Source organism: Gavialis gangeticus, unplaced genomic scaffold, assembly GCF_001723915.1.
Source record: "Gavialis gangeticus isolate Ggan-Ray unplaced genomic scaffold, GavGan_comp1, whole genome shotgun sequence".
NCBI lineage: Eukaryota > Metazoa > Chordata > Crocodylia > Gavialidae > Gavialis > Gavialis gangeticus.
The window spans coordinates 73,826,838-73,853,913 of record NW_017728992.1 but is presented as its reverse complement, the minus strand read 5'-3'; the positions used below and the strand labels follow the sequence as shown (position 1 = coordinate 73,853,913).

Below are 27,076 nucleotides of genomic sequence, written 5' to 3'. Positions count from 1 at the left end.
CTCTCTCTCTCTCTCTCTCTCTCTCTCTCTCTCTCTCTCTCTCTCTCTATTAATTCATATTAATTTAATATATTCAAGATAATACTCTCCATATATGCTGTTTCATAAAACTCTATATACTAAATGTTAAAATTAAAATTATATTAAAATGTTTCATGATAGATACATTATATATGTAAATGAATCACATTTATTAATAAGTATATATATTGTATCCATATGTGTCTATAAACAATACATATAATATTCTAAATATTAATACATTGATACAAATTTTACACACATGCACACACAAAACAGACCTTTCAGGAAAAATATTTGCCATGTCTTCATCAAGGAGAAAACACCCTGCTAGCCACAGAAACTTCAGCAGAACTTATACAGAACTTCAGCAAACCCTGTATCCCAACCATTAGTTATATGAAAGCATTTTGGGAAAAATTATTGAATGTAATGATTCCGGGCTGCATTCACATTCTTTTTAGAAATGTGTAATGGATAAAAGTGTCATGGATAAGGTACTTCTACTTTAAAAATGCGATAAATAAATATGTTTAAAAAATAATTTACAGAATTTCCCAGGAAAATAAGAATTTGTTAACTTGAAATTAATGTGGACTTAGACTTTATTCAGTCTTTTGTGAGTAAAGTCAGCCATTTCTGAGTTATAGAATCATGGAGTTATTACAATTTTAAAGTAATTTGGAAACCTACCAGTGCCTACAGTAAAATAAATTCTAAGAACCTAAAGCACCAAATTTGGTATTTGATTTTGGGTTTTTTATCATGGAAAATCAGAGCTCCCCCTGCTTCCTTTGCTCAACAGGACACAGGTCCACACCCCTTACTCCCAAGTCACAGCCTCCCAGCCCTGCTGGTGCCCCTCAGTCATTACCCACAGCCCCTTCCTGCCCTGGTGGTGCCACAGCCCCTGGCCCTGCTGGTGCCCCTCCCACCCACAGCCCCTCACGCTGCACCAGCCCTGCTGGAGGGGGGCTCCAGCTGCCAGGGCTATGAGATAAGGGACCTGGGTCCTTGGCCCCCTGCCCGCCGCAGCAGCTCCCAAACCTTGGCTGACTGCGGCCTGAGTGGGGAGCCTGGCTCCCCCTCCCCTACAGATGGAATGGTGGGGTAGGTGCAGGCTGCCAGGCTCCCTCTTCCCCCACTGGCAGAACAGAGCCCGTGTGGGGGCAGGTGCAGGCTGCCTGCTATGGGTTCAGGCTCCCTGCCCTGTTGCCCTCGTCTGGGGCCTCCATGGCCTGTTGGATGGGATCCGGCGTTGCGTGGTGCAGAGTGGGGCCAGGCAGGGAAGCTTGCTGCCACCACTGCGAGTCCCGCTATGCCCTGGCAACCCATCCCCTGCCCTCCCTGGAGCAGTGAGGGCAGTGGTGTGGGGTTGTACCCCTCTGATAGGGGCTGGGCAGGTGGTGCATTGCCAGGGGATCACGGGGCTCACAGCAGTGGCAGTGAACTTTCCTGCTCTGCCCTGCTGTGCCAGATCCTGACCACCAGGCTGTAGAGGCCTCAGAGCAGGGCAGAAAGCCCGAGCCCTCAGCAGGCAGCCTGCACCCACCCCCACTTTGTACAGAAATCTGGAGAGTACATGTTCCTTCTTCCCCGCCCCCCTTTCCCTGGGAGTGTGTGCAGTGTCCAGCTCCACCCCACCCCTGGAAGAGCCACCTATGGCCCTGCCCTGCTCCCCACTGGGGCTCTGCTGCTGCTCATTGTGGCACTGGGCCCCAAGCCCCATGCCCCACCCAGCTGGGCAGCAGCCCCAGCCCTACCCAACTCCCTCCCTCCCTACCTATGGGGGGCTCAATTCCCACCCCCCCCCACCAGATTTACCTGCGGGAGCTGGTCTCCAGACTGCCTGGCAGCCATGTGCATGTACATGGTGCCCCCTGCCTGAATGCCCTTCTCCGGCCTCCTGCTGCCCCTTGCAGGCTGGATCTCTGCCAGCCTGTAGCGAGCTCTTTGCAAAAGAGCAAAATCCACCTGTTTCTCTGTTAAAATGAAATATTTGCATTTTTCTTGGGTTAAAGGGAAAATTGCATTTTTTTTTCCATTTTTCCATAGGAAACGGAAACCCCGGATCACTGTTGATGACTATGTGTTGATCATGATGATCCAGCCAGTTTCTTTTATCCACGTTACAGAACTTTCATCGAGCCTGTATTTTCTTAACTTTTTAATGAGAATGTTGCAAGTGGCATCAAAACATTTTCTAAATTTCAGGCATATCAAATATCCAGTGCTCTTCTCCCTTCTACAGAGGCTGTTACCTCATCATAGAAGGAAATCAGGTGGCTTGGGCGTGACTTGCTCTTGGAGAGTCCACACTGGCTATTCCTGATCACCTTGTTCTCCTCTAGGTGTTTCACAGTAGATTCCTTGAGGACCTGATACATGATTTTCCAGACATGGAGGTCAGTCTGACTGGTTTATAGTTCCCAGTATCCTCATCCTTTCTTTTCATAAAGGTGGACACTATATTTGCCCCCTTTCCAGTCATTTAGGAGCTCATGCAACCTTCATGAGTTCTCATAGGATTGTCAATGGCTCTGAAATTACTTCAGCCAATTTCATCCATACCCTAAGGTGTATCCCATCTGGCCCTGCCAACTTGAAAGTATGAGGCTTTTCTAAGTAATCCCTAACCTGTTCTGCCATTACTCTCGACCGTTGATCTTCTTTGCTGCCAACTGCACTTGTCATCTGATAGTTGCCCCATTTGTGGAAATTGAAGTAAAAAAGGCATTAATTACTTCAGCTTTCTCTGCATCATCCGTAACTAGGTTGCCTTCCACAATCATAATGGACTGATGGTTCGTCCGGTCTTTCTCTTTCTTTTGATATACTTGTAGAATCCCCTTTTAAGTCCTGTGCCAGCTGCATTTCCAGTTGTGCCTTGACCTTCCATTTTTTCTCTCTGCATGCATGTGCAATATTCTAATACAGTTGCTTTTAACCTTTTTTTATTTGTAGACCCTAAAATAATATGAATGGAGGTGCAGACCCTTTTGAATTGTGAGTATTCACATACTTTTTATTGAGCAGACATCTTTTGCGGACCCCTTAGACATAGTCTGTGGGTCTTCAGATCACAGGTTGAGAACCACTGCTCTAATAGTCTTTTCTAATATATGAGCTTTTGAAAAAGAGAAAAGTATATATCTCTTTGGAGTAAAATAATTTAATTTGAGCATCAAACATGACATGAGGAGTAGGTACTGTCTGGTAGAATTTGTTTTTAAAGAAACAATATGCTGAAAGGTCATGGAAGTTAGTGGCAAAGCTCACATAAACTTCAGTGGTGCAGGGGCAAGACCTGTGTATGCAATAACAAAGTAAAATACTTTTATGGATATATTTACATGCCAAAACAAGAACTTGGATAATAGTGCAGTTTGGTGGTTTGTACATTTTAGTAACTTCAAATGGTTCTAGGGAGCTTTAGATTTAAAATAAGGGGAGTTGGGTAGTCTAGTATCCTCAGTCTTGCAAATCTGGGAATTATGGAGTTTTTGTACTTCTAGTTTTCAGAAGATATAATCCAGCAGCCAATAGAATGCAGGCCTCCCCAGGAGGCAGAAATAGATCAAATGCACGTGATTTAATTTGGACAGGAATGTAGAGAACAGGGAAAAAGGTAATAGAAAGAATTTCCAGTTTTTGGATAGTTGGTGGTGAATGCATCGTGAGGCAATAGACTTGATTGACTGTTTCATGCATTACTCTGCAAAAAAAGCTGGAAGGAACTTAGTCTGTCATGGACATGAGCCAACTGTCGTCTTGTGTAGGGAAAGAGGGGCATGGCTGTTGTTATGTGTAAGGACAAACAGAAGGCACAGGTAAGTGCTGTGGCAGCTAAGGCCTTGGTTAAAATTTTATGAAATGGAGGCATGGTTGAAATTTGAAATGCTCAAGCATTATTCATTGGTGTGGTGGCCAGGATTCCAGCTAAATTTGAGATTACAGAACGTGGGTGGAAATAGTCCAAGATATACAGGTCATACCCATGAAGCTGCAACCATTAAGAGAATGCCCTCCTTAGAGGTTGTACTGAGGCTTTCGAGCTCATATATTCTGGTCCCTCCAGCAAGGGACCTTGCAGCCTCCATGGAAGTGGGGCAGAGAGATCTGATTCTGGAGAAGAAACATTGGGCTATACTGAACAGAAGAAACCATTTTGTCATATGCACACAGTTTAGAGATAGAGACAGAACCCTGGAGAGAGCATGCTGTGAATATGACATTGGTTAACTGAAACCTAGAAGTTAGTGAATGAGTAAGACTAGGTAATGGTTCACTTGGATATAGTTCATTTAGCAGGTCTTTTGACATTGCAAGCTGGTGGGTAGGCTAGGATTTTTTCAAAGACATTAAATACAGAGGGCTTTCCATTTGTGCCCCTACTGAGCAGGCCTGTTTGGATAATAGGGCTAGTATCTCTACTCATTGTTAACAGGTAGAATTTGGAGCATGGGCAAGAAGGCTGGGCCATCCAAGAAGATTTGATACCTTTTTAGACTTGAGACATCCCTTGGAATATGCCAGTTTTTAGCTTTCACTCATTTTTTTTTGATTACGGAATTCTTCTGAATACAGAAAGATGACAATAGGTAAGAATGTTTTTGATACTAAATAAACTCATCTGAAATCTCTGGATCTATCTTGTGAATCTTGTGTGAAATTTAGAAGTGCACTGATATTTCGGTCCATATTGGATCAACACCGATAAAAGGAAAATTGACATTATCTGCAATGTGCTTATTTTGGTTTGTGTAGCCGATAATGTCATTGATTAAATGCTGCATGCATACATGCAATCACAACATGCAAGTGGCTGGGAATGCAGCCAGGCAGCTTGGAGAGCAGCATCCTGCCAGTAATTCTGTGATGGGGAAAGGGTTTGGGGGGGTAGATTGAGCCCTCTGTGGTAAGGGAGGGAGTGGGGCTGGGGCAGGGACAGGCAAGACACTGCCCAGACTAGATGGGGTGTGGGATGGAGCCATGGGTAGCTCATCCAGGGGGCATGGTGGGTGGGGAGCGAGGGGTAGTTCCCCACTGCTGTGTGCATCCTTGGGGGAACCATGGGGAGCACATGCTCCCTGGATTTATGCGCAGGGTGAGGGTGGGCTGCCAGCTGTGGGCTCAGATCCAGGGACCGCGCTGGCCTCTTCCCAGTAGGGGTGGGGAGGCTGGGCTGGGGCTGTGCTTGGGGTGGGGGTTGGTGTCAGTGGTGCTGGGCGGATTGGCTATGGGGTGGGCTACAGTCATCTCAAAATTCTTCATAGCTTGAAGTTCTGAAGTTAGTTGACTCCTTCAGGGCTGCCTGAACAGAAATGGTGCTGCTTCTGCCCTACAGTTAGTTTTAATCTTCGGGTGAAGAAGGACTCAAACTGTACCACTGCACGTCCCTTGGATTTATCTCTGCTGTGGAGTGATGAGAGCGAAGGGATGGAAACCCGTTTCCCAGGGCAAGAACTGTGGTAAGGGAACCCCACAGCCCTGGGGAAATGACTCAAAAAGTCCCGGGATGAAAAAAAGCTTACTGGCTGCAGGAACGATGGCGGAGAGCTGGCAGCTGGGAGAGAAGCCTCCCACGTGTTTTGCCATCCACTTACCTATGTGGCTGTGGCTGGTGCAGGGTGGTGACGTCAGCTGGCAGCACTAGGTGGGAAATTTAAAAGCCAGCTATCAGGGAGAGGAAAGAGGGCACCAGCTGGAAAGTGGCTGGGAGCTCCTGGCTGGCATTGGCTCCAAACAGGGACCCAGGACTGACTCCCAATGGGGAATCTACTTGGCAACAGAGTGGCACCCGGTGTTCGAGCCAGAGGGGACGCCAAGGGAATAGCTGTCAACACACGCACAGGACGTGTGAGTCAGGAGGGGAGAGCATTACCTCCCCATCCCTTTTCAGTTTGTTTAGATTCAGTTGGAAGTTTTCATTGTCCTGAGGCCAGGGCAGAGGCCCAGGGGGTGTGTCCAGGGCTGAGAGATCAGGGGCTCTCGGGAAGTAGCGCAGACAGCCTACTAGTCAGGCTGGGTTGGAAGGGACATAGCTACAGTAGTCAGCCCACAACTAGAACCAGTGGGCAGGACAAGAATATGTTGTGGGGCCAGATTGGGGTAATGTTGCAAAGGCCAACGCCTGAGAAATTCAGGAACATCTACTCCACAGTCAAGTCCATCATGTTGGCGCATGGAAGGGGTGTAGGGGAGGTGGAGACTCAAGGCCATCGGCTGATGGCACCTCCAAGCAAGGCCCAACTAGAAGGGAACCTCCTGTGCTAGAACAGAAGACCTAGACGTGGTGGGCAAGTGTTGGGGACTTCCCTTGGGACGTGATGTACGGTTGATGTGGGTGCCCGAGGAAGATCTCAACTGAGGCAGGACCACCTGAGTGGGAGCGCCTACTCGAATCTAGATGGGCACAAGCCCCATGTTCAAATCTCAAAGTTTTTAATAGTGATAGCTGTCTATTTAGTAAGGGATGAGTTGCCAACTGGGGACCGTCTGCCCGGCTGGATGCAAGGGGCGGGGGAAGCTTGCATGCGGTGGCTACTGCCGCTCTGTGTCAGGCTGCACACCATCCTGGCCTCCCTTTCCCTCCTGCTTGGTGGCTGGGGGTACACTACTCTGTGTCCGGCCATCATGGGGTACAATGGTTCAAAAAAGGTTGAAAACTCCTGTAGTAACGGATTCAGCAAAGAAATTTGTCTTCAGAATTTAGAGATCTGCAGTGATAGGGGAGAGATTCAGCACCCAATTTATACAGAATGGAAAAAATAATTAATACTATGTACAGACATTCAGTTTGCACTGGGAGAATCACTGTTCTCTTGGTAGAAACCAGAGGTGTACAGATATTCAGGCTTTTTCTTCTGGAACAAAAATGGTCATTTTGGGAGAAAAATAACCACAGAACAACCAGTCCTGGGAGAGTGTCTCCTGGGAGACTGAATGTCCATATGCTTTCTCTCAGATTAACTCCTCCTGGGGACTGGGAAGAATAGAGCCAGGAAAAAGGCTTGCATGCCTTCCTGAGATCAGGGTCACCCTGGTCACCCTGGTCTGGAGGCATGGGAGCAGCTACTTCAGCCCATCCTGTAGACATGGAGGGGAGGGAGGTCCTGCTTCTCGTGCCAGAGTTTCTGGTGTGGGAAGCTTTGCCATGCAGCTCCCTCTGCTTGTCCACTGGGTACTGGAAGCCAAGTGGCAGGGAGTAGCTCAGTCCTGTGTCTGCTTCTTACACCAGTTCTCAGTGTGAAAAACAGGCAGGGAGATTTCCCTGCTATTTCTCGTGCTCCGCTCCTGGGTACCCGGAGCCAAGCACATGGAGTGGCTCTGTCCCCTGCTGTCTTCCCCTGATAGTTATTCATTTGAATAGCTTTTTGTATGCTCTATTTTCTGGATAAGTTTTTGGAAGGATTTTATCTCGTCAGGATGTGTGGTTAGAGCCATGTCTTCAGGCACTCACTAGTAAACTGAACAAAAATTTGGTATCACTAAATTCTTCTTAGGCAGTTTTATTCAAAGGCAACAATAAAGCAAGGACAGAAATGTAGGTTTTTACATAAATGATGTGTTTTAAAATTAAGTATACATAGGTTCTTGCAGACTTTTTTCAATATTAACTTCAGGTTTTGAATCCCTCCCCCACCCCCATTTTATTTTAACACATTGCCACTAGTTTTCCACAGAACTTTTTCAGGGCACAGTTTATATTTGGAAGGTGTTAGTCTTGTTTTGACATGGAGAGGGCTTTATGAAGAGAAGGGTCATGATGTGCTGCTGGGGAAGTGTTTTAATTTTTTTTCAGATAGGTTTGGAGATTTTTGGGGTAGGGAGAAAGTTTTGAAAAGTTTGTGAGAGAAGAAATGCTTCCCTTCTCTGTTGGAGGTTTTGTAACTTGTCTGTCTGTTGTTTTTCTCATATGGACTGGTGTTCCAGTAGTTATTTTATCCCTTTAAGAATAAAGGGGGCTATACTGGTTGCGTTTTCTTACGTGGTTCTTTTCTGTTCTTACTTTTTGTCGCTTGGCAGCATAGGACTTCAGCAGAGGAAGGAAAGAAAGGCTCACATAATTAGATCTTGAAAGAAGACTTTTAGCCAATTTCTTCTTTGTTCTTTTTTTTAATGATTAAATCTTAGTTCTTTCTTGGAGCTTTTAAAAATGTGGGGTCCTGAAATATATGGATCATAAGAAGTTGAATGTTCTATTATCCTCTTTCTTGAAGGATGTTTAAACTTAGATACCTCTATTAAGTCTGGCAAAAACAAAGGTCAGACTTCAAACTCGACTACCTAAATTTTAGCATATACATTTTTAGATGCAAATAAAAGTCACCCTGTTTCAGAGATGCTAATTTCCTGCAGCTCATTGCTCAGTACCAGTGATCCATTGATGTATTGTGTATTCCTTACTCACATAGACCACTTGATCATTCAAATAGCGCTGTTGAAACCAGTGCACTCAATGTCGGAAATGTTTGTCAAGGTGAGCCAGGGTCCACAATCACGCTTTAAAGATTATACTTTTTATCTGCATTTCCAGATTGGTTTTGATTTAGATGGCATTCATAGCTTTAGAGACCACTTGAAAATACTGGTCGATAGCTCTATCTGTGACTGTGCTCTGGTCACATTGGATCAAACAACTGTTGTAAGCTTTTGCTTTGGATCTTTAATGAATGTTTATTTTGTGTGTGTATAAAAGATTAATTTCAAATTTGTCTTGTTTTATAGGTACTGGTGCTGGGAAAGGATTTACCAGTGTTACTATAACTGTGTCCTATACTCCCTTCATTAAGAATGAATAGAGAGGATTATCAGAAGAGTGATGAAGTGGATGAGAGTTTACAAAATGAACAAACAACAGTGTCTTTGAAAAATACATCAGTAGAAAATGGTGAAGGTGATTCCTTATCTAACCAGAAAACAGGTCCCTTATTAAGTGAAGTGCATAGAAACCTTAAGAAGATAGGAGAAGAGAATGGTACAAACAAAAGGGCATCATCAGAATTGACAAGACCAGACAGTACTGAAGGGAACCAATCTGAAAATGAGCCTATCTCAAAAAGAATAAAGCTGAATTTTTCCAAACATGTTCAAGTAGATGAAGGCAAATCACACAAACTCACAATTAAACAGGAGTCAATTGCAGAAACAGGTAGTAAAACAGATGGAACTATAAAGAAGGCAGCTGTAGTGGGCTGTCTCAGTGGTGAGACTTTTCTTTCAAATTGCTTGTGCTCACATTGTGATTTCAATGCTACTGATGATGCTGCATTGAAAATTCATCTGGAAAATAAACATTTACAAGAGTCTCCATCTTCTTTCCAAGTGGAAAAAATTCGTGTTAGCTGTATGGTTGAAAACATAGATGTTTTTAAATGCAAAACCTGTGATCAGTTTTTTTCGTCCTGCCCTGATCTGGAAAAACATATTCAAGAGAGCCACTCAAAACAACCCAAAGAATATATTTGCCCTCACTGCACTTATGAAGCAGAATATAATTCAGCTTTACAAACGCATGTCAAGCAAGCTCATGGACAATCAAGAACCTTCTGTTGTGATCTCTGCGGTTTTCAGTGTGTCGAGGAGAAACTCTTACAGTCTCATTTTCTTGGCAAGACGCACCTTCGGCGTCAAAATCTTGCTGCACGAGGAGGATTCGTACAAATATTGACAAAAAAATCCTTTAATAAAAAACAGTATTCAGCAGTCGAGAAGAATGTGAGAGCAAAACTGGGGACCAATAAATCAAGGACAAGAACTGCTGATTCAAAAGAATTAAGAAATGCTCGCAATAAACTGAAGTACTCAAAAGTAAGCTTTTCTAAACAAAGTGATGGCAATGAACTTTTTGTCGAAATGATACCTTCTAAAAATATTTCCACTGAAAATACAGAGACTGTTACAGAGGAAAAAGTATTTTCCCTCAGCGCAGAAGGAAATCATGATGTCTCAACTCAAAAGAGAGAAATATCAGGGTCCTCAGATGACAAACTGGACCAACCAGAACATACTAATAGTACCAAAAAGATAACTAGCATTTTAAATACAGGGCAGTTTGATAGAACAGAGTATAAAAGAAGCATTTTATCATTAAGACCATCTTTCAAGAGAAGTACCTCTTTCAGATTAAAAAGGCAGGTTAAAAGAAGATATAATTTATTAGGTATTAATAAAAAAGGAAAACCTGACTCTCATACAATTCATATGAAGCACAACTACAGTATACAGCATAAACCAGGCAATGTAATACCCAAATCTTCTAAACAATTAGAATTGGATAGCAGTCCATGTAAGGCTACCTCAGAAACACAGGATCTTACTAAAGATAGGACAAACATGTGCTCTTCCAGTACTGCAGAAACTGAGGATCCTCAGATGAAACTCTTGGTTGGCCATGGTGTTCTACACACTTGTACTTATTGTGGTCAGGATTTTCAGAACAGAAAAAGTTTAGAAATTCATGTTATAAGCCATTCAACTAAGGAAATGTTGTTTCAGTGTCAGATGTGTAGCCACTCATCTTTAATCAGGGAGGACATGGAGCAACACTGTCAAAGCAATAAACATCAAATGAGGGATTTCAGCTTTAATTGTCAGGTCTGTTCATTCCCTTGCTTGAGTGACATAAGCCTTAGAAGCCACATGAATGAAGAGCATAATATGCCCCATAATTGTTCTGTTTGTCATCTATATTTTCTAACTGAGGAAGAACTGATAGAGCATAAAACATCTGAGAAGCATGTTAGTTTGTTAGCTCAACAAAATACTTCTCCACCAACTAACAGTGATTTATCTTTGCAAACTGTAGCTTATGCTATTTCAGAATCAAATGATAGCCTTCAAAAAGTTGGAGATGAAATAGAAGTGAAGAGACAGGAGGAGGCCCCAGAGCCGTCTGTGGTAAATCAGGGAAATGAGCTAAAGCACTCAGTTTTGAGCAAAACCCAGTTTCAGTGTAAAAAGTGTTTTTATAAAACAAGATCCTCCACTGTTCTTACAAGACACATAAAACTTCGGCATGCACAAGGATATCATTTTCTTTGCAAAGCGTGTAACCTTTATTCCCTGAGCAAAGAAGGAATGGAAAAACATATTAAAAGAAGCAAGCACCTTGAAAATGCCAGAAAAAATAATATCGGTTTACGTTTTGAGGAGTGTATTGAAAAGGTATATGTAGGTGCAAGTGACATTAAAAAAATAATGGAACCTTCCATTTCTGGGAATGTGAATTCTGAATTAGCTAAAAGCATGCAAACACCATCCTCTACTTTAGAGAGCCTATCAACAATTAAAGACTTAGTTCCATCCAGTGAAATTACTGAAAGTGAAATAATTTTGGCCCATGCACCAAAGAGAGGGAGACCGAAAGGCACCAGCTCTAGGACGTGCATCCATTGTGGTCTTCTGGCCTCCAGTGTGACAAACCTGACTGTTCATATAAGACGAAAGCACAGTCACCAGTACAGCTATTTGTGTAAAGTCTGCAATTATTATACTGTAACCAAAGGAGATATGGAGCGTCATTGTGCCACCAAGAAACATAAAGGCCGAGTTGAAATAGAAGCAAATGGTAAACAAAATCCAGAGATAATTGCTTGTCCAGAATTGGGTACTCTTGATTCTAGTAGCAAAAAGATCAGCAGCCTTATGGGTGTTTTGAATGACAGTGTTGAGGATGGTAGCCAGTCATCAGATTTGGATACTTCAATCTTGGAAAATCATGAAGACAACCAGGGAAATACTTCTGTTGAAGTAGAAGTCGAAAATGTACTTCAGTTAGCAGATCTAGAATATACTAAGAACTCTGTAAATATAAAACGGCACGTACTTATGGAACCAAATAATGCTACCCGAGATTGTGACCCATGTTTTCAGAGAAGAATGATGGTTATGAATGATAACAAATGTGTACACTGCAACTTTATTGCTCATTCTTCTTCTTCTCTAGAATTACATGTAAAACGGAAGCATACCAAGGAATTTGAATATTATTGCATGGCTTGTGACTACTATGCAGTTACTCGCAGAGAGATGTCTAGACATGCAGCAACAGAGAAGCATAAAATTAAAAGAGAATCTTACGTTTGCTCTTCATCTGGAGAGGAAGTAGATACAACAAATGTTGCCAAAGAAACCAACTGTACGTCTCATGAGGAGGATCAACAAGATGCAGAACAATTTCAGACAGTCTTAGGGGAAACAAAATATGCCAACAGTGGTAAAACACAAGAGGATCAAGTGGAGAAAAACATATCTGATTGTTCTGCCTTAGATGAAAACACTTCTTCAGAAATTTCTAAAGAAAACAGTGCCCGCAAAACAATAGAAGATGAGATTGAGGAGGAATCCAGTCAAGAAAGTACAAATCTCATTTGTGAAGTCTTTCCACAAACTCCTAAAAAAGATGAAGTTGCTAGATTTGATGAGCTGATACCACTTAAAGCAGCAGACAGTTGTGGTTTGCAGGAAAGTAGGCATGACCAAGACCTACTTAATGCAGATTTCCAGTGCACTACAGAAAATCAAAATGTGTCAAATGATAGTGATGCCCCGAATCTGAATTTCAAGGAAAGTGAGAAAAGCTTGGGAGGAAATGGAGAAAATATTGAAAAAGTAGATGAAAATAATGAAGTTTTTGAAGAAAGATTGCTAACAGAAAGTACTCCAATTGAGCAAAGTCTTCCAGAAACATGTGATGCAGTAGATCAGTCAAACCTTGATAGAAACACTGAGGAAGCAGTACAAAGTATACATAGTTTAGAGGATGAGAGAAGTTTCCAAGGGGTTCCTGCTGTGGAGGAGGAAGCTCTTATGGAAGCACAACGTGAAGCAGAAATCACTATAAATAACAACATTTGGGAGGCAGATGGCTCAACAGCTGAGAGTGTGCAAGAAACTAGTAGTGAAGCTTTGGTAACTGTTATCAGTTCTGATGATAAAGGAAAGGCAATGCAGAACTTTGGCCAGTTTGATGCTTCTATAGTGCGGCTAAAAAGTCATCAAGATGGTGAGTCCACTGACCACTCTGATGAAGGACAGGTATCAGGTGGAGTGAAAGTTAATGAGCTAATTGTGAAAACAGACAGCTCACAAGCTGGTGGGAAAAAGAAGAAATTTGAAGGTAATTCCACTGGGGAATCGACACGTATTCGTTGTGATGATTGTGGTTTTTTAGCAGATGGTTTAAGTGGACTGAATGTTCACATAGCTATGAAACATCCTTCAAAAGAGAAACATTTTCACTGTTTACTCTGTGGAAAATCATTTTACACAGAAAGCAACCTTCACCAACATTTGGCTAGTGCGGGTCACATGAGAAATGAACAGGCGAGTGTGGAAGAACTGCCTGAAGGAGGCGCCACCTTTAAATGTGTTAAGTGCACAGAGCCTTTTGATTCTGAACAGAATTTGTTTCTCCATATTAAAGAGCAACATGAAGAATTATTGCGGGAGGTGAATAAGTACATTGTGGAAGACACTGAGCAAATCAACAGAGAAAGAGAGGAAAATCAAGGAAATGTCTGCAAATATTGTGGGAAGATGTGTAGAAGTAGCAATTCTATGGCCTTCCTTGCTCATATTCGTACTCATACAGGTATGTAAGCCTAAACATTTTGAGCAAATTCTTCAAACAAAAGTGAATTACAACTTCAGCTTCATCTGCTTCTACTATACTTTTGCTTGCTAACCTCGTTAGTATTCCAAGTCCTCCAGAACTCATATAGCCTTCAGAGTGTGAATTGCTTGATGAAACATTGATGAAATTAAAAATTACGTTAAGTAGCATGACCCATAGTGGTCAAAGGGCAGGAAACTCAAGGGGTTTCTTGTAATTTCCTTAAAAGTATTTAAGTGTGGTCACTCTATTGCTTTTAACATTCTTATGGATTTCCTTCCCCTACTATAGGCTGTAATTATTAATTGGTACTAAAGTTAATACTGTGGAGCACTTCTGGCTTTAGAGAATGCTGTAATTGTTTTTTATAACTTCTCTCCTATAATCCAAACTGTTTACTTTGAAGTCAGAGTTACACATTCACACTTAAAACCTCAAAGTTAGTTACTTGGTGTTATATCATTCCTGAAGAAATAAAAATAATCAGCATTTTTTGCTGTTAAATAAGATATGGGAATTAGAGTTGGTCAGCCTTCTTAGAAGGTTATATGCAGTGTTGATGTGGTATGCTTGGATGCAGGGCCTGATTTAGTTTCTGCGCAGATCAGACTTTTCATTTCTTTTTATGTTTAATTTTAAGTGAAAAATTTAAAAACAATTTTTTGTAGAAAATGCATAAGCTGCAGTTCTAAATTTATGTAAAAATTCACTGCTATGTTTCTATAAACCTGCCATACATTCTTTATTTTAAATAGACAGCTTTTCTAAATCACTGAGCTCTGCTTAGACAAGTGGTGTCTCCATGGTTGAATTTATGAGTGGATTTGAATAATAAATTCACATTTCAATGAACATATTTTCATTAAAACTGTAAGGTTTATTTTACTGTACTTTTAAATAATGGCTTATTATGGAAGCTATAGTTTAAATTCATGCAGTATTTGAAACTTAGTGCATGGTTACAAGGAAGAGAACAAAAAGGTAAGAAACAAAAAAACATTATAGAAGGATATTTAATTATTGGCATAGTACTGTAATAGTTTTGTAAGTTTTCATAGGAGGAGGCAAGACCATGAATGGAAAACATGTTTAAACTTAATCCAGGGAAACATAGATATTGTCATTCAAACATGTTCACATACTGCAGCGTAAGTAAAGTATTCATTTGGATGACCACTTCATATGCCTAATATTTTCAGTGATTTTCTTATCCTATATGTATGTATAATGTATATATTGTAATTTTTCAGCAAACATTTAACTTTTGAATGCAATGCTAAGCCTTCAGAGATGCAGTCATGTTCACATGGTCAGAACAGCTGTATAAGCCCTTACTATGCCCTCTTAAGGCAGATAAAACTGAATAAAACTAAGGGAGAAGATGCTAATGGAGTTCTCTTTAGAATTCTTTATGCAACTGTCTGGTCAAGACATGTTGCTTATAATTGATGTGTCCATTACTTGAATTCTCTTGTAATTATAGTCAATAAGTCTTGTAAATGTGTTAAAGCTCACTAAAAGCATACAAATTCAAGAACAGAGTAAGGCTAATAATTTAAAATAATCAATGTAGGCATTTCAGCACTTAATTTCCCTTGTGTGTTGATAGCTGATCATTCTTAATCCATTAAGATTTATTTAGTCGTTTACAATGCAAAATAGGTTTGCACTGGTCACTTGTGCCATTTGAAAATGTCCACCAGGTTAAGTGCAGAATGTAGTCCATTAGTCTTCCTTGACTATATGTATTAATTGCATTTAAAATCAAGTTAATGTGGATGTGAAAGTGAGGTAACTATCAATATATGACAAAGCAACCCTACTTACATAAGTTACATCATTGATTGTAACATTTAGTAAAAGTTAGCATACTTTTTAACAGCTTGCATAGGTCTTATCACCAAGCGTATTTTTATTGTGCTTTAGATTGGTCCTAAATGTACAAAACAGCAGGCTTCTGGGAATAGATTGCAAGTCTGCCATTTCATTTTGCAAGTCATTTTTTTTGTGGGGGGAGCTACAGAACAGGATTTCATCTTTCCTCCTAGCATCTTAAAATGAATTGCTTTTCTCATGCTTTGCTTATGCACATTAAATAGTAATGCTGGGATTTTTATTAATAGTTAACTGGAAGAGGGCTTACTCTTCCAATCCCTGTTTTTTCATATTTGTGATTTACAGTGCAATTCATATAACCTTTCTTTCCCTGTCTTTATCACAATAAAGGGGGTTTTGGCCATTAGGAATGGCAGTGAGGGGATGAGATCTACAGTACTAATTGTTATGTACTGGCTTAGAAAATCAGCAGGCCAAACTGTACAATACTTTTCCTACTTCCCGTCTGTACTAGTGTGACAGTAGGTGTATCATATGGGATGAGCTACTGGTTATTTTCCCTTTCTTTACATTGTTTGTTATTTTGCTAAATCTTAGTTCAGGTTGTTAATGCACATAAATACACAAGCACACTGACATCCCTGTATTTTGGCTGTTTAGATTCATAGTAGTTTTGGTTGTTTTTTGTTTGTTTTTTTTTTAAGTAGAGATGATGAAAAAATATCACTAACGATTTCAAATTGTAGAATATTAGGTGATTTTTAAAGGCCTTAAATCTGTTCAAAGAGATTTTCACATAGCAAATGAAAGGGAAGGTTATGGTAGAGGGGAGATAACAAGTAAGTCCATCATACATTGACAAGTGAAAATGAGGAAGTATAAAGAGAAACAAAATGAATAGTAGAGGTGGAAGACATTTTAACTTACAATCCATGGAGGTCCCATATGTTTAATTAACAATCAGTATTCTGAAGTAAAATCACCTGCAGCCATGTCATCCTTGTTTGGAATTTCATCTGGTTTCTCTGGCTGAGGAAGGGTAAGCCTGTTTTATGTCAATATGTCCATGCCCCCAAAATTCCTAAGTATAGTAGGAAGTGTGATAATAATGTTGTGCCTTATTAGATGGCACTTGTCACTTTGCCTTAAGGCTGACCACAACTGGGGGTAGTTGTGGAGATGCCATTTTTTGTTGGCTTAATGCTGAGGCTCAAAATATTCCTTGTCACCAAAGATCTATGATATCTTTCACTAAAGTGAAAGTTATTAACTCTGTTGCTCCAGTGAAATAACAAAAGCATTTGTTGTGGTCTGTCGTCTTATATGTTCTCTGGTTTCGATTGTTTTACATTTCTTGTTTTAACTATACAGTGCTGTTACTACCCCAGCCCCTTTACTTGCACACTACAAGTTAAAGCTGACGTCATCCTGTGATTTACTTCAAAGGTACCATTGCCATTTGGAATAAACTAAGAACCAGGTGGAAAACCAATGAACGTAGTGTTATATTTCATGGCGCAAATGAGAAATTTGCATTTGAGGTAACAGGTATGGCCAAAACAAGACTAGGTTGGACAAAAATTATTTTAAACACCCATTTGACACACGTATATTTTGGACCATTGGTTTAACTTTTTTAATTAATTTAAAGACTATATATATTTGGTATAAAATCAGTGTATATAGATTTGTTCCACCTAAAAGAACGATCTGCAACTAATTTGAAGTCACCAAATTAAAAGGGAGAGGTACTGTTTTTGTTTAATGTAATATGTACTGGTGGTAGCCTGCCTGTATTTGAATGTTCATAGTATATAAATGGAGATGTTAACAGGCATTCAGCTCTGAATATGAGAAATTAAAAAAAATAGTCAAGGCCTCAGTGATTTTTAGATGAGAGCAGTCAACAGAGCAATACATTTATGTACTGTCAGCACACTGTAGTTAAGACTGGACTGAACTATAGTTTTTCACAAAGGAGCCATGTAAGTGGAAAACAGCAAAGGTCTTGTACAGAGCCCTGCGGGACATCCACAGTAACAGAAAAGGGAACAAATTTACAATTTGATCAGAGAGAGAGAGAAACCAAAAGAAAATAGGGTTGAATCCATAAAATACTTGAATTCTATGCAATAAAACAGTAGTATAAATACTAGTAGACTTCTTTTATCATATCTGGTTATAGCCTTAATATTATTAATTGTGTAATTAGTCTTGAAGATTGTAAGTTAGAACATCAACTTTAACACTTTCTTATTTAATGTGAAGGTAAATTGACTCTATTCAAATTTATTTTATTTGCATGGCTCACTTTATAGAATGTGCTGTTGATTTGGAATGTCACCAAATTAATGATTAATTTAGTTTTATCAGGATCATTTAAATAAACTGGGGTTTTTCAATGTGATTGATAGAATGTGATTGCTGTTAGCTGCAGTCTCAACCTGCTTTTGACATTTAAACATATAAAGCTGACTAGATATAACCATTCAGGTGCTAAATATATTTTACATCTACTTCTAACAGTAGAAATGGAAGTATTAAGAGATCTGGCTTCATTGTCATTGAACTGTGAAATATTCAACCTTGTCTGCCCGTGCTTAGTACTGTTGACTTTTTTATTTCTGTTAGAAGATTAAAATTAAATGCTTCATTTTTCATCAGCTTTTGGGAATTAAATTGAAATTTAAGACTCTAAAATTTTATACTAAGATCTTCAATTTCAACAAAGTATTCTTGGAGGATATTCTATTTTCAAGGGCACAGCACAAAGGTTCATTGATCAAGTATGATATACTGTAACATTTTTCTTATCAGAGCTCTTTATGTATATTTATTAAAGATCACATATTTCATATTATGCTTAACTGTATTGGAAGAAGTACTTCACAAAACATATACTAAACATATTACGGAAAATATGTGAACATATTGTACTTATTTTTAACTGCAATTGTATGATTCTGATTTACTGATTTAAGGATTTACTGGTTAGAAAATTGGAAAGTGTTACAGCATACTTTAAAATAAAGTGTCACTGCTGGGTTACCTAGGTACTGACACCTGCCAAATTTAACCACTGTATTTCAGTAATAATATAATTTTCTCATAGTGACTGGGAAGCTGGTGTTACTTAAGATAAAATGTCTGACTTTTCTGACCCAGCAAGTTTAAAAAGAATAGGTTGGTCCTACTTCCTCTGAGAAATAATTTTATAATTCTTTGGTCTGCACTAGGCATTTAATATTAAAGATTGTTCTCGAAATAAATAATAGCCAAAATGTCAATACTTCTGGTTTGCAGAATAATCATAAATTTTTGACCATAAAACAGTCATAAAGGCATAATATTTTATCCACTGTATATTCATACATTGCATGTCATTACAATAGCAAGGTGATGAATCATTCTCTGTATGTGACAGAAAAAATCTGAAATACCAATGGTAGTACAAAATCTATTCAAAGTCAGTGGAATCTAGTAAATTTTAAGTGATCTGTTCAAACATGGTTGTTTAAAAACAAATACATGTTTAAGTTAACACCATTCCCAAATCTTTTTCTAGATATTAAGAGATTTTTAACCATTTTGAACATAGCAGAAGACGTAGGGAAACTTTAATCAACCCATTTAAATGTGATCTTCATAGTATATAGTCTTCTGATTTTAATACTCTTTATAAAAGTAAATGATTATTAAAAGTTAAGCAAGTAGTTTCAGTGAGCTTGAACTTAAGGAAACTTTATAATGAGAAATATGGTACATACCCTATCTGTATCCCTCAAGTTATAAATGTATGCAATAGACATTTTTTTGCTAGGCAAAATTCTTAAACAGGTTAAATGTGGGATAGATTTTTTTTAAAAGGTTATTTTTCTCAGGAAATTTTATTTCTTTAACCATGGGTAATATAGTATTCTAATTTAACTCGTATCTTATGCTAAATTTTACTTAGGATCAAAGCCATTCAAGTGCAAGATATGCCACTTTGCAACAGCTCAGCTCGGAGATGCCAGAAACCATGTCAAGAGGCACCTTGGGATGAGGGAATACAAGTGTCATGTCTGTGGGTGAGTAAATTGAAACAGTTTCTACCATGGTTAACCAGGAGAAGAGTGCAGGGTATGCATTGTTTCAGAATTCAAAACTGTGATGTGAGCAAGAGTGGCTAAAATTATGCATGCATATCCTCCTTTCCATTGTTATGGTAAATTCCTTAAATACAGTTATGACATTCTTTTCCCACTTCTAATCCTGCACTGAAGATGAGCAATTTTATGGGCTACAAGGTCAATTTGAACCTGTAATCTGTAAATTGACTAAATTATAGGATGTTCATTCACATTGCCAGGGAGAACTGTAAATTCCATTTAAAGACATAAAAAATATATATAATATAGACTTTACTCTGTGTGTGTGTGTGTGCGCGCGCGCGTGTGCACGCGCATGTGTATGTGTGTGTGTTTTGCTATACTGTTATAATTTTAGTACCATTAACAGATCTGTGGGCTCCATTTAGAGAGTTCATTCTTCAGGAAAACAAAACAGAAGATTGACTTTCAAACAAATGGATCTAAAATGTTTCATGCACAGGACTTTTTTAAAAAAAAAAGAAGTATGTTTGTGTTCTTGTTTGTTACAAAAAACCCTCTTGTTTTTCTTTCTTACTTAATGGTTATTGTCTCAGAAGGGCATTTGTAATGTTTAATTGTCCTTCAAATGTGTTGCATTTAATAGGAGGCATTGAGACTCCTTAATGCAAAACTAATTAATTTAGCAGAAATGTTTAAAAGGTTTTAAAATGCCATGGCATATATGGTACATCATAGGATATTCAAAGTTGGGTTTTATACTGTACTTTTGATTAAAAATATATTTTAATGTTATTATGCTGGAGAAATTAACTAATGTAACTAATCATATAAGAACAGTTTCTACTCAAACCTGTGTAACTTTCTGAGAGGTCTTATGGCTAATGCATAGAACAGCACAGGTTCAATTAGATAATACAGTGCACACATGAATGGTATGGTGTGATGTTAGGGATATTATTCAGCAGGAGGTTCTTGTAGCCAGTACTTGCAATACAAATCTACTGCAGAACAAAATGAGTTTCACATTTTAAAGGACAAGTGAATCTTCAGCTGAATATACAACTGAATGTTTTTTACCGACTCATCTGTCTGTTTTACAAATAATTTTGCATGTGATGTTGTTAATATTTAGTGCAGTTGTTATTCATGAAAACTGATGGCTGTGGTTTTTTAAATATGAACTAAACATACGTGAGTTTAAGTCCCCTGAAGATCAACAGTGGAACGATTTCTGTTTTCTCCTTATTTTAGTGGAAAGAGTCCAGTGCAGAATGGTACATTTTAGTAGCGCTCTATTTTAAGTATTTAAAAATCCTATTTGGTGTCTCTCCTATGAATTCCCAGGTCTTTCATGTGAAAGTTGATTAAAAACTGCAGGTTCACAAAACACTCAAAGAGTAAAGCTTAGACTTTGCTTTAAAGTTGTCAACCAACTTGTCAGTGATACATGATTCAGTTGCCTTTTGACTCAAATTACAAAGTTAGTATATTATTTAATTTTCACATTAACAGATAAATAAATTCTACCATCTCAGAATAGTAAAGTTCATGCTCCCTTTGGGGAGAGAATTAATTGTAAGGTTCATTTAGCACATTTTCTGATATAAAAAGCCCAGTTCTATTTAGTATTGGCATGGTCTTAATATAGTTTTAGAATATTTTCTGGAACAGAAATCATATACGTTGCATAATACTTTACGACTGTTATACTATCAAGAACAAAACATATTTATGTAACTTAAGCTATGGAATTAAGTCTATTAGTCACTTTCCTATGCTAATTGTGTACTACATGCTGCTGAAATGTCATGCTGGTAGTCAAGTAGTTGTAAATTTATGTTTTTGTAAAGAGCCATATCACTTATCTTTATCTACAACATGGATTTGTGGATTTATATATAATAAAACAACCAGCTAAAGACACATGCAACCACGATCACCCTCTGTGCACAAAAATCTGGTTTATATAGCAGTTTAGTCCTTTTGCAATTTAAATAATCATTACATTTCACTTAATGCTCACCAAAAATGTATTTTAACACTTATATATTAACACCAGTTTAATTGGGAAAGAGATCTTTATACTGAAGCTACCAATCCTGAAGAATGAAAAGTGGATTTGAAGAATAAGAAATGATCAATACAGTTTGACTGTAGACCAAATAGTGAAAATTCAATCCTTTAATGTAGAAGCAGAGGGGAGAAAAAGTATAATAGCTTGTGCTGTATTTCTGCCATTTTAATTGAAAGGATAGAGTAGTGCATAGGTTAAAAAATTAAGTAGCAACATAAAAAAATTGCTAGGATTGGCTATCGGATTAGTGGCACTATATAGAGCATTGGTACATTAACACCACTGACAATGTCAATTCATTATCATTGATGGCTAAATAATCTTAGAAATGCTCAGTGGACCTATTAGTTCCTGAACATAAGCAGCTCATGCTGCATTTCTTCATTAGCTTTAATTGCTATAAATTTTACCTTTTTAAAAATCATGCTTTAAAAGGTGAAGTGATCTTTCAGGAACATTAACTCTGTAATTTTGTCACAAACAGAAGGTCCTGCACTATGTTTTCTTTTCTGCGGTAGTTAATATTCTGTTCTTTGACTTTTAGATTCATAGCAATAAGCTCCCTTCTAGTTGTGAGGATAAATTGTTTTTCAAATGATGTTGAATCTGTTCAGACACCCTTTTAAGGTGAAATGTCAGTGCAAGGTTGTGGGTTGCTGTGGTCCCAAAATATTCCTTGATTTTTCTTGAAGGAGTGCAATTTCCTTGTGAATCTTTGTATTTAAAAAAATCCAAATCATTTTCAATTTTTAGTCTTGTGCAAACATTTCAAATGTTCCAATATATTGTGTGTACTGTATCATGTAAATATAATTCACCTATCTGTAGAAACCCCCCCCAGCACATTTACTGTGTTGTTTTCATTTTTTAATTGCAGTTTAGTTCCCCCTGCACCCCCCAGATACACAGAAGTAACTAAATGACACAGAAATTGGACAGCACTAATGCTTTAACATTTGAAGTAAAACGCCTGCTACTCATTTCCTTATCACAGATGTGTGGTGATTGTTTTCCTTTTCCCATACAGCTGACTGGAAAATATATCTGTTATTTGAAAGAGTAGTGTCTGTTTTCTGTGACACTGCATATTTAAATTTAATTTTCAAAAGTCTGGCTATGAAGTTGCTTGAGAAACTAAGTAGGATTACCAAATTGTAGTAGTTTCCCAGCATTTAAAATTTTTGTTTCAATTGCCCAGTGGAATGCAGGAAAACGGCTCATCATGCGCTTTTCACATTTTATGCCTCAGGTAGAACATGAAAAATGCATTGTTCTGCACTTCATATTTTGAACAGAATTTATAGGTAACTTATGATTTAAAATGCATCTACTTTTTCTTTTGCCTTTCTCTTGCCTTTGCTTTCAGAAGGAATTTTATTTTTTTGGTACACAGTAACATGTTTCACCTATGGGTACTGTTTCTGTCTCTTTCTCTTCTTTCAACATGCCTTTTTTAAAATAAGGGCCACTGAAGAAAATGTATGTAAGGTAAGCTTTTGTATTTAGAAAAACTTCCCATATTCAAAACATACACCTAGATATGTGTGAGTATACACATATACTAAGTTAAAAGGAAATTTGGATCAACATATTTGTGTAGTGATTATATCAAGAGATTCCAAATTCAGTAAAGTGCTTTAAGAAGAGAAAATATGTGTTTGCATACTTATTTTTTTTCTTTTTAAGTTATCTTCTCTTTAGGCTCTTTGTAGCTCTTCTTTTTAGCTTCTCCCTATTCTTCATTTTCCAGAGGTATTTTGAAACCTCTGATACTAGTTGACTCTGGAGATAATGTTAGTATGCTGATGAACAAGCCATTTCCTAAATCATTTTTGTGACGACTCATGTTACTGAACTGTGAGGAAAGTGTTAGAAGTCCTAAAGACTTTGTTTTTCTATCTTGACACTATACCTAGTGCTCCTGAGGTTCTGCTGGTTTTAGAATCTGTATAAAATCCAGTTTTTATGACACTGGTTGCTTGAAGAGCAGCTGAGGAAAATCAAGTAATGTACCTATACTTCAAGCTAAGGAAGGCATATTTGTTAATGTATCTGTCTTTTTTAATTGAAATCCAATTTGACCTATTACAATCAAAATATCAGATATACTGTAAATAAATGGTTAGTGGAATTTTTTCTCATTAACTCCAGATTTGTTACGTGGGAACTGTTAACAACAGGCTACTTACTGTATGCTTACTTAGCTTTGCTTATAGCATACAAAACAGACTTTCCTGAACTTATTGGTAGGGCAAAGGAAATGTATACTGGGTGTTAAGAATGCCTTAGTATACTATAAGTTAACTATTTATTTTTGTGCTTTAAAAAACCCTAAATAGAAAGTTGCAGCTCTGCTGAAACTATTTTTGTGTGGTATTACCTAGTTTTTGTGCATTAGAAGGGATCTCTATGTAGATGATTATAATGTCACTTTCTGACCTTTGCAGCTTGAATAATTGTAAATCATTGCTTCATAACGTGTCAGAGAATGTCTGTACTAGGCAATTAAATGGCAGAATATAATAGACCAAATTATTGCCTGTCATGTTTTCAACAACACAGTTAGTATTTGAGTTACACTTAATCATTACGTGCATTAGCAACTTCATTGGAATCCAGCTTCAGGCTGAGCATGAAATACATTACATTATTTAAACCTCTAATGGTAGAAGTCATTTATTTGTGTTGAAGTGTACAACATGCAGAGTTTCATAAAGCAAGGAACACTTGAGAGCTTAATTTATCCAAATCAAAGTCTAAATGCAGATAAACACAAGTGGCAAAAATTAGTAATTTTTATAGGCTGGAAATATTTAAAAATACATGGTTGTGGGTAATTGTAGGCAGCAGGAATAAATTAAAATCACTATTTTTAGTCAGCTCAGAGAACTAAAGCTGTTGTATACCTAAATCATCAAATGCACCATGGAATTGCGTTTTTGACTGAACAATTAATTTCACGCATCATATCTAGAGAAGTATCCAAACAAAAAAATGGTTAATCTGTTTTAAGTTTCAACATTTATATGTGTTAGAAAGGTGAGTGTTCCAAATGCAAATATTCGTGAATCCTCCCATCCAAACATTGCCATTTTGAACCCAGCTTGTCTGTGTGTGTGTGTGTGTGTGTGTGTGTGTGTGTGCGCTTCCGTAAAGAAAAAAAAAAGAGCTATATATAACAGCTTTCCATGCTGACATATTTATTTTAAAACAAATTAACATTAAGAAGCTTGTGTTATAGGGAATAAAATAGCATGTATTACATTATCTTGCTGATTATTTGATTATCTTTTACAATTTACAAACGTAACATTCAGTGCACATTGCCTATTTTTTATAACTTAGGAAAACTTTCAATCAAAATATTTCTCTGGTAGTCAGAAATGACCTTAGCATTTGTTGTATAGATGATGGTGCTATGCACACTATTGTGTATTGTATTGCTGTATAATGAACCTCTGTTGACTTAGAAGTGCAGTGTGAAAGTGTCCAGAAGTTAGGTAAACATCTGGTAACAAGCTAGATAAAGTTAGTTACTGAAAGTGTTCTCCAATTAAAGAATTGTATGCTTCACTAGTATTCAGTATTACAAATGAGTAGACTTGGCAGGATTCGATATTTTCTAATAGGCACTGATAAACATCGTTTTCACACGATGCGCACAGGCAGATGGAAAAACATTTCCGTAGGTAATCATTGAAATTTACATAACAGAAATGTAAAATAAAATAAAGTAAAATTCCAAACCGTACGTAAAGAAATCTGGGGCAAGGGGTGCTACACGTGGCGCACACACAGGGCACTACACACATACGCACTAGCTGCTTCAAGAGCTAGAGTCTGTGCTGCTAAGACTGTGCTAGGAGTGGGGTTTGAAGGGGCAGAGCTGGTAGCAGTGGGGCAGTGCTGCTGGCCACTTGCTCTGCCCAGGTCATAGCCAGTGCAGGGGCCAAGCTCCCAGGGAGCCCATCTTGGCCTGACCTGGCCCCAGCATAAGCGGGGGTAGGGGCAAAACTCTTGTGGAGTTCCGCCCAGCCCCTGCACGATAGGGGTAGGGACTCAACTCATGTGGAGCCAGGCTCTGCAGGAGTATAGCTCCTGCCCCAGCTGGGATTTGGGCAGAACGAGGGATGGGCAGCACTGGGTACCTGAGTGCTGCCCCTTCAACCCCCGCGCCGTCCACCTTCCTGCCTCTTCCTGGCACAGCCTCACTGGCATGACCCAAGCTCCTGCAGTGGCCACTGTGTGTGTGCATGTGCTACATCGATAACAATTGAAAAAAATTGCTGAAAAATAAACATAGGTTTTTACCTGTCATCATTAAAAATAAAAAAGATTGAATTCTGCCAGGCCTACAAGTGAGGCATAAAAGCCTAGATGAACTCTATTATAGTTCCTGTAGTTTTACTCCAGTGAATTTCCTATAGAAAAGTTCACTTTGAAAATGTATGTTGTAATTGAATTATTGTAATAATTTAGTTATACTTATTGCAGTGAAAAGATATGAAAAATACATACTTCACTGAATAAATGTTTGTATTTGACCAGTGCTGATTTATACTAATATCTGTACTATGTGTAACCCTATACCATGCACTTCCAAACCTAATTCTGAAGATGCTCATCTCTGTGTGGGTGTGATGCATGTTCTAGTGCAGTTTCTTTAAGGGGAATTCATTTTTTTCTGCCCTGAGTACATTCGGAATTAGAAGATACAGTTCTTTTGGATCATAGAAACATCACTCACCTTTATAATTAAGGAGACAATAACTAACATGCCAGGTTTTCTAGCCTTGAAACAGAAGATAATTTTGGCAATTTAAAAAACAAAATAAAACCCTGCATTGTGTATTTTGGTTTCTGGATTCCTGTGACAGTATGCAGAGAACCTGCTAATTTTTTTTTCAGATAGTTAACTCCTTTCTTAGGTGTACTGCTTAGGGTTTGAGTAATGAGGCTGGACTCTTTATTGAAGAAGAGCCACTGGAGATTAAAAGCCATTGCACACTTTTACACGTGCTCCAAGGGTGACAGGGGAGGTGCTTTATTTAGCTTGGCTCTGAGAGCGGCTCTTATTAAAGCGCTGCTGCATCTTGTGTATCAGTGTCCCAGCACTTAAAAATGTCCATTGAGGTGCTTGAACTAAAGCTTGTTCAATGAGCTGGAGTTCAAGTGCCTCACCACCATTTTTAAGCACAGGAATGTTGATATACAAGGTTCAGGAGGCTGCTGGACTGCAGTAATTGCCATGCTCCAGCAAACTCAGTTAATCGAGCCTGCTGCTATGCACTGGAATTCCAGCATGTTGGAGCAGCCTTTGCCCTCACATATGGGTGCCCATTGTTATTAAAGTTGGGTACTTAACAATAAGTGTTCAATCAAGTCACCCTTTATGGTTCAACTTGGCACTACCCAAGTCAAGTCAGGTGTAAC

General features: G+C 38.5%; 1 protein-coding gene across 1 annotated transcript in view; it reads left to right on the top strand.

The window, feature by feature from the left end:
• ZNF407 (zinc finger protein 407) overlaps positions 1-27,076 on the top strand; it is a 545,661-nt gene that overhangs the window by 40,596 nt on the left and 477,989 nt on the right. The window contains 2 exon segments of the mRNA XM_019524335.1: positions 8,752-13,618; positions 19,431-19,545. Of these exon segments, the coding sequence (XP_019379880.1) occupies positions 8,818-13,618; positions 19,431-19,545 (4,916 nt within the window). The 5' untranslated portion in view covers positions 8,752-8,817.